General features: G+C 52.3%; 1 protein-coding gene across 3 annotated transcripts; it reads left to right on the top strand.

The window, feature by feature from the left end:
- The first annotated feature begins 1,622 nt into the window (after positions 1-1,622).
- ZADH2 (zinc binding alcohol dehydrogenase domain containing 2) lies at positions 1,623-9,364 on the top strand. 3 transcript variants are annotated; one of them, XM_036823226.1, is made up of 2 exons: positions 1,623-1,942; positions 8,202-9,364. In XM_036823226.1, the coding sequence occupies exons 1-2, from the start codon at positions 1,734-1,736 to the stop codon at positions 9,124-9,126; spliced, it is 1,134 nt and encodes a 377-aa protein (XP_036679121.1). In that variant the 5' UTR covers positions 1,623-1,733; the 3' UTR covers positions 9,127-9,364. The 3 variants fall into 3 exon arrangements, with proteins under 3 accessions (XP_036679121.1, XP_036679122.1, XP_036679123.1); XM_036823227.1 differs by lacking the exon at positions 1,623-1,942 and adding an exon at positions 2,235-2,376 and having other exon boundaries at positions 8,202-9,167; XM_036823228.1 differs by lacking the exon at positions 1,623-1,942 and adding an exon at positions 6,705-6,790 and having other exon boundaries at positions 8,202-9,167.
- The last annotated feature ends 1,261 nt before the right edge of the window (positions 9,365-10,625 follow it).

Here is a 10,625-nt window from a genome sequence, read left to right as displayed (position 1 = left end):
CTGCTTTTCCGGCTTCAGTTTTTACTCCTCCTCCTCTTGCCAACGTCACCCTGACAATTACAAATAGGTCTCTCACAAACCATACCTGTCAATCTTTTTAATTGCTTTGTTTTCTTTTTTTTTTTTCTCCTAGCTAAACAATATGACACAAAAAAGAAATCTTAATACGGCATAACATAAAAGATTGCACATTGGAGAAAGACATTGAGGGGTTTGTTATTGCAACCCACCGGCTGATACTGGGTAAAACCCATGTGTTATAAGCCAAGTTAAGTAGACACTAGTTCCTGCAGATTTTTAAACCTGTTAAGTCTCCCCCTCCGCCCCCGCTTGTACATTCATACACACATACACCCACGTGGATACAAACTACCCTTGGATGAGGAATGTCCGACATTTGAGATAAAAATATCTGTGTCACTTTTGCAATCTTAGTTTCGGGGGTTAGATCTGATTGGGGAGGGGCACTGCGCAGCTTTTATATTTTGGTAATTAATGGGTAAGTGGAAAACAAGAAAAAAAATTTATTAAAATGTATACCTTTAATAAAAATTTAATGATGGACTTTGCTCATTACACAAAAAATGTGGAAAATATTTAATCTGGTCCCTCTGTGAAAAGTGAATTGATTATTTGGTCAATACAAACAATTAGGGAGAAAATTGACACGATGGAACTGCAGATCTTTCTAGCTGGGTTATAAAAAGAGGTCTTCATACATCATGCCAACGTCTCCAATTCAATTAAGTCCCTCGGCATCCCCACCCAGAAGTTTAAAATGTTTATGTGCTCTGGGAATTTGACCCTCTGGTTTCCAACATATGTGCTCTTTCCCGATGGGAAACCCGTAACAGTCTTGCAGAGGCCACTTACAACATTCATGGAAAAACACGAAATCTTGGCCAAAATAAATAAAATGGCTTAGTTCGTGCAACTTGCACGGGACAGACTAAGGGCAGAAGGCGCGGGCAAGGCGTTGTGGGCACGGGGGCCAAGAGCCTGGGGCGCAGGATGCCCTGGGCGCCCCCCGCCCGGCGTTGGGTGCCCTTGAGGGTGCCCCGGCGGCCAGGGCTCCCCGCCCGGCCCCGGGCCCGGGCCGGGGCCGTGCCCCGCCGCCCCGGCCGCGATCGGGGTTGATTCGTACCACCTTGCAAGGAAGTGAACGCTTCGCACGGGAAGGGGAGGCGCCTGCGCCGGCTGCCGGGCGCCGCGCAGCTCTGAGGACGCCCCGGGCTGCCGCCGGCTGTGGGCCGCGGCGATCGCGGGACGCGCGGGTCCCCTCGCCGCCCCCCTCACCCTTTTAGAGGAGTTAAATCCGGCTTTTAGACCGTGGGGAGGGTGGGGATATCCGGTGCCTCCCGGGCGCCGGGAGGAAGGGGGAGGGCGGAGAAGATCCTTGGCCAGTCTGCGCCGAGCAGATTCAAACCAAAACAAAAAGATTAAAGGAGCAGTGGCCGGAGCGGCAGCGATCCCCCCGGCCCGGACCCCGGGGGTGGCGCGCCCGGGAACCGCGGGGGCTGCGCTGACTCCCCGCGCTGCCCGCTGCGGGGCAGGAGGGGGGGAGCGGGCGCCAGGCGTAGTGGGGAAGGGGGGGGGGGGGCCGAGGGGAGGGCGCGGGCCGGAGGAGGGGCGGACCCGCCCGCTCCGCCCGCCGCGCGGAGCCGAGCCAAGCGGCCGGGGCTGGGCGCGACCCCGGCCAGCGGCGGCGCAGAAAGCAGGCGGAGGCGCGGGCCATGCTGCGGCTGGCGCTCGCCGGGGCCCGAGCCATCGTGGACATGTCGTACTCCCGCCACTTCCTGGACTTCCAGGGCTCGGCCATCCCCCGCGCCATGCAGAAGCTGGTGGTGACCCGGCTGAGCCCCAACTTCCGTGAGGCCGTCACCCTGCGCCGGGACTGCCCGGTGCCACTCCCCGGGGACGGAGACCTCCTCGTCCGGAACCGGTGAGCCCGGCGCGCGCCCCCCGCCCCGGCTCCGGCCCGGGCCCCGGCCCCGGCCAGCGCTGCGCAGCTCCCGGGCTGTCCCGCGCCCGCCCGCGTCCCCACACCCGGCGCGCGCTCGGGCGCACAGCCTGACTTTGCGAGGTCCCGGGAAGTTGAACCCGCCGCCATCTGGCGAAGGCGAATGTAATGTGACTGTTGCTGGTGTGAATATCCGATGGCACCGAACGTCCTCAAAACTGAGGGTTATTTTAATTTGGGATTCCCCTCCCCTCCCCCAGCCCTCCCTCCTCCCCCTCCCGCTCCCGAAATAAAACCGACGGGACCCAGAAGGGGAGGCTCCCCGCCCTGCCCACCCGCGCGCACCCACGGCTCCTGCGTTCGCATAATCTTTAGGGTGGAGCGGGAACAGCCTGGACACAAACTGCGACACTTAGGTAACGTGCTTTGGAGGAAGGAGGCCGGGGACCCGCTGGCTTTTCCCGTTCGCTCCAGGTTGGCAGCCGCCTCGCAATGGCGGAGCCTGTCGTTGGGTGTGTCGGTGTGCGCCTCGCCGGTGCCGTCTGCGTGTTGTCAGTGCTGTGTGACTGTCGTCTGTGCCCTGCAGCGTACCGACGGGCGCGTGGCGCGCGTCCCGGGCGGCTGGGCAGGGGCCGGGGTGGGAGCATGGCTGCATTGGGCCGCACGTTTTGCAGACCTTCGGGTGACACTCGGGTCGTTGCCCGACCTTCGGACTGCCTTTTCCACCTCCACACTTCCCACCTGAGGGTGTTTCCACCTCACTAATCTTTAGTAACTGCTGAAGCAACAGGAAGGAAGGGACCTCACTCTTCGGAGCCGTGCCCGCGGGTCTGCCGGGTGGGTCCCCTGGCAGCCGGACTTGCAGGCGGGCCGGTCCCCGTTCCTTTATTCCCTGGGCAAGAGCAGGACTCGCCCGCCCGCTCAGTCCCATCTGAGGGGTTCCAGTGTTGCATATTTCAGGTTGAATAGTACTTTCGAAGGGAGAAGTAAGTTCTGGTTGTAACCATGTTGTAAATGGTGTGCTAGAAAAGTCCAAGTCCCCTGCGAGGGCTGGAGGACAAAATGCATCTTATCTAAATAGCTTGGGGTAACGCTTAAGTGTCCATTTTAGAGATTCATATCAGCCTTCCAAACAAGGCTGGAAGACTTCGGAATTCTGATCATGACATAAAACTTCTGGGGACCTGTTGGAAACGTAGAAATTGAGTCAGCCAAGGGCGGGATGGAGTGGAGGCTGGGGATGAGGTGGGCGCGGGGAGTGCCTTAAACGGTGGGCCGTGTGTGTCCTTTAAAAAGTTTGCACTGATGGAAACTGGGCTGCAGAGGACTTCTTCATCGTGCCGTGAAACGCTAAGGCTGTCTGTCGAGATCCGGACACGCGTCCTGCCAAGTTAAAAAGAAAGGCGTGTGTGTTCACGCAGAACATACAGAACACACGAGTGATTTGCTGGAAGTCGAGATGAGACTCAGACTGCAAAGCCTCCAAACAGACTTAGCAGGCAAAGTTTCACCCAGGCTTTTTTTTTTCTTTTTTCTTTTTCTTTTTCCGATGCACTACACTGGTGATGGTGAACACTGATGTACACACACCCACGACTGCTTAGAAAAATAATACCTATTGCAAACAGGGTGTGAAATGGGGAGGGGGCGACTGAGCCGGGCAGGCAGGGGAAGGTGTGAAGTTCCAGCATTCCCAGCAGCAGAGAGATGGGCCCCCCGCCCGCGCCGTCCTGGAGGCTGCTCCCGCCCGCAGCACCGGCCGCCCGGCCTCCCCGCCTCCAGGGCACCAGCTCCCCCGGTTGTGGCCCCCTTCCCCGCGTTGGGTAACCGGGGCCGGTCCCTGAATTGGGTGGTCGGAGTTCTGGAGCACCGGCTGCCATGTTGGAAGCTCCTCAATTTGGGTTGCTTTAAGATCCATGCCTCTATCTTCCATCCCCATATGACAAAAATCCCTTTAATATGAACAGTATATTTATATTAAACGCTTGACCTCTAACTTCTACTTTGAAATCCGCAACAGAAGAATGGCGCGAGTTTTCTGCTTGTGGGGAGGGGCGGAACCTTTGCTTCTCCCTCTCCTTACTCTGTTGGAAAATCTGCCCCCACCCCCAAATTGTGGGAAGATCCTTTATTTTAGCAAACGTTGTCAGTAAGGGTGGCATTTTACCAGTTTGTTTGTTTTTTTTTTAAGAATAGAGACTTAGTAATTCGCTGCAAGTTAGTTCATTTTAATCCTAGACCAAATCGCCCCCAACAGTATTAACTGCATGAAAATTTTGTGCAAGAGCTTCTTATTTTTATCGTAATAAAATCTGCTCTGGAATGAATGGATTCAGCCCAAATTCACTTGTTTGGAAAGGTGTTTGGGGGTTTTAATTGTGCTCCGTCTGACTTTTTCTTTCAGTGGAACCTTTTGTACGTCTCATTCCATTTTAACAGAAAATACAAATTCTTTATTCACGGTGAGGGAAGTGCTTTTTAAGCCAGACATCGATTTAAGATAATCAGGTTTACCATTTAGGAAAGGTGTGAGAAGGGGAGCCTAGAATCCCTCCAGAATGTGCCATCGGTGTTCCTTTATCCAGTTCTCACCTTCCGGTTTCAAACATACGAGGACGACCTTGCTTCTCTTCCTGGATGCCCAGCCCGCAGAAAAGAAAAGAAAAAAGGGAGAAAGACACCCTCTGGTTAAGTCAGTTCGCGCGCTATTTTTAGCTTTTTCTGTAAGATAGTGACACATTATTTCGTTTCCAAATATTTCTAACGATTTTCTGCTCAAGTGTAAGATAATGGAGCAAAGAGTTTGTAGGAATGGCAAACAGAAAATGGGGGATGGGGAAGGCGTTTTTGATAAACCGTTTGTTGCTCACGGGAGGTTCACTATTTCTGCTGATTCTCCAGGCCAAGATTTTTTTCCTTCATTCTTCCTTTTTCTTTTTCTTTTTTTTTTTTTTAAAGGGAAGGTCTGGTTTGGACGACTTTGTCTCCCAGTATTGAAGGCTTTTGCTCTGGACTTGAGTTTTCGGGTTTGGTTTTTGTTCAGAGAAAAGCCTTTCCCTCCCCTCTGAGGGCTGCCCTGTTTCACAATAAACATGACGAAGGGGTTCATCACTTTTTAGTGTAAATAAACCGAGTGACTCTGGAAGGGTATATATTTGGGGAAAGCCCGCACCGCCCCATTCTTTTTCCTGGGGTTCCTCGATTTTAAGTCTTTTGAGTGGGTCTGCCCGTCGGATCGCTAGACCCCTGCACTCATTAAAAGCACGTATTTGAAATTAAAGGGGGGTACAAGGCGAGGGTCCAAACGCGCGTCTTCCCTTTCTTCTTTTTCTCGCTCGCTCGCCCTTCCCGTCCCCTGCTCCCCCTAACCCGGACCCCTTGCCCATTGCGCCGGCTGCTCTTGAACTTGTTTCTGACGGAGCCGAAGGCGCGGTCTCCCGACCCTCGCGCAGCTCTTCCCAAAGCCCAGGTAAGAACCTAGGCGCGTCCGGGCAGTGGCGGGTGCCCACCAGCCGCGGCGGCGGCGCAGCGTCAAGGCGGGGGTCCAGGGAGAGGTGGGGACGCGCACCAGGGGCTGGGCGACCCTGGAGAGGGCGAGGGGCGCGGAACCGAGTAGGAGCTCGGGATTCCTTCACCAACAACGCAGGCTCTTTAGAGGACGGCAGGGTGGGGTGGGGAGACACGAAAAATGGGGGTGCCTTTGAGGCCAAGGTCACGGTCTGGCCGCTGGCGGCTTCTGTCCCGCGGCCTCTGCGCTCCGGCGCGCCGTGTGCTCGGGGCTCCCCTCGCACTTGACCACCCCTGGGCCCGAGCTCCGCTGCCGGTGCGAGCTGGGCGCGCCCGCCGGGACCCCCGCTCGGCCCAGGGAGGCCGAGGTCACGGTCGCGGGCCTGGGCGGCGACCCGCGCGGCCCCAGCCCGCTCGGGAAGTCGGACTCACTGATGGCGTCTGGGTGGTGGCGGTGGAGAGGCCGCGGGGCGGCGGAGGCCGGGCACCTCCGAGGAGAGACACCCCCAGAAGCGCCGGTTTCGGGCGCCCTGCAGGCTCGCCCGGGCGCACCGAGGGCGCCGCAGGGAGTCGGAGACGTGGAGTGGGCGCGCGGCGGGCCCTGCGGTCTCCTGCCACCGCTCCAGCGCTGGCCGGGCTCCGTCGCAATGTTTGATTTGGGCTTTTCAGCAAAGCCCCCGTGGTAAACTCAAGCTGCAGCCACCGCAGCTCCCGGCAGAGCCCCCCAACACGCGCGCACACGCACGCGGGTGCCCTCTCCCCGCCGCTTTCCTCCCGGGCGTGCGCCCTGCTCGGTCCCGCCACCTCTCCCCGGGAAGTGGCCACCACGGCCCGGGGCGGCAGACAGCGGGGGTTGCGTTTTCCTCCAGCAGCGCCTTCCCGCTCGAAGCCCCCCCCCCAGGGCACGCCCGTTCCGAGGGGGGGGCGACCCGAGGGGCCAGCTCCCACCGGCGCGTCCCTCCGAGTCCAAGGCAGGGGCTCCCCGCAAGGGAAGGGCCTCTGCGGTTGGGAAGGCAGAAACGCCAGCCGGATGGGGGGTGGGGGGAGGAGGGGGATGAGACGGGAGGGGCGAGGGCCAAGGGACGAAGAGAAGGGAGCTGGCGATCCGCCCTGGCCCCCAGCCTCTACGGCGCAGCCCGCCACTCCCACCCCCGCGGACGCCTCCCTGGAGTTGGCTTTGCGGCCTCGAGCAGGGCACCAAGAGGTGCTCCAGCTGGGCTCTGCGCTGGCAGCCCTCTGTGAGGTCCAGAAGCACGCTCTCAGGAAGCTGGCCCCTTTCTAAAAATGACTAGGCCTGGCGAGTTGGGTAAATTGAAAGGAAAGGTAGGAGCCCCTCCCCCCCACTCCAAAAAATAGACCGTGGGCATCTTGGTATTAAAGGGCAAATGAGAAGCCACCAAAAATCATCGTTCCCGCTCCTCGTCACTGTGTGTCACGTATGGGTATGGAATTCTGTAGCGTGTTAGTGAGGCTGTGTGTCTGCTAACCTCTGAAAGCGGCTGGACATGCCCGAAGGAAAGTGTTTCCTGCTTTCTTATTTCTACAGGATGTAGAGAGCTTTCGATGGTGTAGATATACAGGGCACAATCATAAGGGGGCATTTGTAAGTGCAAAGCATTGTCTATAATACAGTGGAAGTGGATCCTTGCATGGGGCAGTTTGGGGTTTATGAAGTTAAATTAAAAGTAAATTATTTTAAAATGGCCTACTTTACCAGCTTTCCTCCTGCCACCAGATACCACCACCTTTTCATTTCATTACAGGTGGAAATGACATTTTTAGGGTCCTCCGTTACGTGTCTCAGCCACCTCCTGACATCCTTAGGAGGAGACGGCTTTTTTCCTTATGTATCAGGATATTTTTGTTATGAGGTATACTGAGATGAAAAAAAGCTGGTAAAAATACCAGCCTCGCAATTAAATTGACTCTGGATACCAAGTGAAAATAATCATCTGGTATTAATCAAGTATGTCTCTGCTTCTTGTTGAGGAGAAATATAGTGCCGATTTGCTTTCCTTTTCATCTGGGAAAGACTGTAAAATGTTGGATGTTCCATAAAAATCTCTCTACCCTTATGAGACAATTTTTGTTCAGTTAGTCAAAATGCATATTTTCACGCTGGACATAGTTACATCAGAAAGAAAGTTTGCCGCAGCCTCACTCACACTGAAACAACCCCTGCAGTAACGTAACAGCCAGTGACCTTGCACGTTACATCAATCTTTAATACTATCATTGTCGTTACTATTATTATCTGAAGTGTTAAATTGTTGCCAGAATCAATACACGTCTACTTCTTTGAATATATTTTATCCCACTGTTGTTTTTAACATCTTTGTTAAGAGGCCAATTAATTTCCAACTCATAGCTCCAGTGAAGTTTGTGTATAAGAGGGCTTCCTAACTTTTTTTTTTTTTTCCTCTTTTGAAAGGAATCGGAGGGGGATAAATGGCATGTGAAATACATAGCTTGCTGTTTAGAGGGATGTGAAATTATTCCTAAACTAATGAAAGAATAAAATACACCAAAACTCTAACAAATCACTGTTGAAATCATACTTGTTTGATTTCTCTTCTTTTTTTTTTTTTGAACTGAATATCAGGACCGTTTTTTTCAAATTCTATCAGAATATATAGCTTCACCACCCACCGTAGTCACCAGAATTAGAGGAATTTTTCTAAAAAGGCCTTGACGAAGAAAACATCTGAATGTATTTGTGTTTGTTTTCTTCTAGATTTGTTGGTGTTAATGCATCTGACATAAACTACTCAGCCGGCCGCTATGACCCTTCAGTCAAGACCCCCTTTGACGCAGGTTTCGAAGGTGTAGGAGAGGTGGTGGCCTTGGGCCTCTCCTCCAGTGCCACGTTCACAGTTGGCCAGGCTGTGGCTTACATGGCACCTGGCTCTTTTGCCGAGTACACAGTGGTGCCTGCCAGCATGGCCATTCCCGTGCCGGCCGTGAAACCCGAGTATCTCACCCTCCTGGTGAGTGGTACCACGGCCTACATCAGCCTGAAAGAGCTTGGAGAACTATCAGAAGGGAGGAAAGTTCTGGTGACCGCAGCAGCTGGGGGGACCGGCCAGTTTGCCGTCCAGCTTGCAAAGAAGGCCAAGTGCCATGTGATTGGAACTTGCTCTTCTGATGAAAAGTCTGCCTTTCTGAAATCTCTTGGCTGTGATCGTCCCATCAACTATAACGGCGAGCACGTGGGTGCTGTCCTGAAGCAGGAGTACCCCCGAGGTGTGGACGTGGTGTATGAATCTGTCGGGGGAGCCATGTTTGACTCGGCTGTGGACGCCTTGGCTACCAAAGGGCGCTTGATAGTAATTGGGTTTGTCTCTGGCTACCAAACTCCTACCGGCCTGTCCCCTGTGAAAGCAGGAACACTACCAGCCAAACTGCTGAAGAAATCTGCCAGCGTCCAGGGCTTCTTCTTGAACCATTACCTTTCTAAGTATCGAGCTGCCATGGACCACTTGCTTAAGATGTATGCGAGTGGAGAGCTGGTGTGTAAGGTGGACCTTGGAGGTCTGTCTGCAGAGGGCAGGTTTACCGGCTTGGAGTCTGTCTTCCGGGCTGTCGATTATATGTACATGAGAAAAAACACTGGAAAAATTGTTGTTGAATTACCTCACTCTGTCAACAGTAAGCTGTAAAAACAGAACAATGGCATAAATAAAAGGAGAAAGAAAATGGACATTTTATGCCCCAGAATTACTCAAATCAATTTATTTTCAGTTAGTAACGGAGATAATATTTTTAAAAACAAAAGTAAGTTCTAATGAATAGATTTCTCTTTCTCTTTTCTTTATTTCCGTTCTTTTTTTTTTTTCCTCCTCCCTTGCAAAAAAAAAATGTGCTAATAAAACTTCCCTCAATGGCACAGAGGTAAAACCTTTACATTCAATTCTTTACTCATGGACGGTCTCATTCCAGATTTTATTGTCCCAGGGAACTAAATTAATTCCTGATGCAAGATCTGATCAAATCAGTATGTCTTCAGCTTGATGAGATTTTAAAATCGGTCTTGAAAATAGTTCATGAGTTCTTTGCTTTGGAAGAGTTTGGTCTGATGCTAGTAAGTTGTTAATAAATGAGAGATATAGCAAAAGTCAGCCATTTCTCAGGGTTCATATTCCCAGGAAATGGCCCTTCTTTTTCTATAAGTCACCAGCCAACTATCTAAATAGAAATTTGGAGGGATTCTCCCAAAACTTTGACTTTGTTAGATTATTAGAAAAAAAATTAAGTGAGCACAGACCTCTTTTAAAGAAGCATCTCTCATTTAATGGCTTTTATGTGCGGTCATCCCAGTGAGGCACGTGTAGGATGGAAAATTTCTCTCTTCCCTGAAGAAGAAAATTAGTGTTATAGAGACAAAAAGCAGGTCTGGGAAAGGGAAACTGTAGAGATTCAGGGGACTTTAAAAATTTAATACAGGCACGGGAAAGGGAAAATGATGTGCTCCATCCACAGTGAGGGTCTGCATAACAAAACACGGGCCATACAGGGGAAAGCACTAGTAGGTACCTAACAGCACCCTTCATAAGCCTAAGGAGGGTATGTCAAATAGCATCGTGCAAAGCAGGGACCAAAATGATCTAAAATGATTATGCTTCGTGTTAGAGACTTTTGGAAGGTGTGTTTCATCTCTGATCGTGGAAGTAGTACAGCGGCCACTGATGTTCTCTTCCCATTTACTTCTCCACGTGTCCTGGTGGAATGAGATGCCTCTTGTCACTATCGCCTGATGTCACAGACACGAAAGTAACGAGTCCCGCGCCTTCCCCTCTGAATCAAGCCCGCAGCTGATCCGCCTTCGTTCTAACCTTCAGCTCACCAAAGGCTGCTCCGGTTTTCATCATTAAGGTGCGAATGCCATCGTGCCTTTCTAATGAAGGCAGAGCCCGCCAGAGTATTTTTCAAAGCCTTGGGTTTCGGCGTCTCTAACATGCTAAATAAATAGACACGCAATTAAAGATGCTCCAGGAAACTTGGTGACCATATTTAATTTTTCTTTCCTTCTGTCTGAGCGGCAAGGCAATCCTACTGCTGAATAGCTGTTAGTATCTATTTTACAAGATTTACTCATTTTCAGGTACCTAATGTAGCTGCTAGCATGCATGCACAACAATACAATTTATATGGTAAATGG

The sequence above is a fragment of the Balaenoptera musculus genome, chromosome 14, assembly GCF_009873245.2.
Source record: "Balaenoptera musculus isolate JJ_BM4_2016_0621 chromosome 14, mBalMus1.pri.v3, whole genome shotgun sequence".
Taxonomy (NCBI): domain Eukaryota; kingdom Metazoa; phylum Chordata; class Mammalia; order Artiodactyla; family Balaenopteridae; genus Balaenoptera; species Balaenoptera musculus.
This window is presented reverse-complemented; position numbering and strand designations above follow the sequence as displayed.

Bases quoted from the DNA above. Each gene is read 5' to 3' on its own strand.
- ZADH2 (XM_036823226.1), top strand. From the start codon at position 1,734: ATGCTGCGGCTGGCGCTCGCCGGGGCCCGAGCCATCGTGGACATGTCG. The intron at 1,943-8,201 runs GTGAGCCCGGCG...GTTTTCTTCTAG, and splicing joins GACCTCCTCGTCCGGAACCG to ATTTGTTGGTGTTAATGCAT.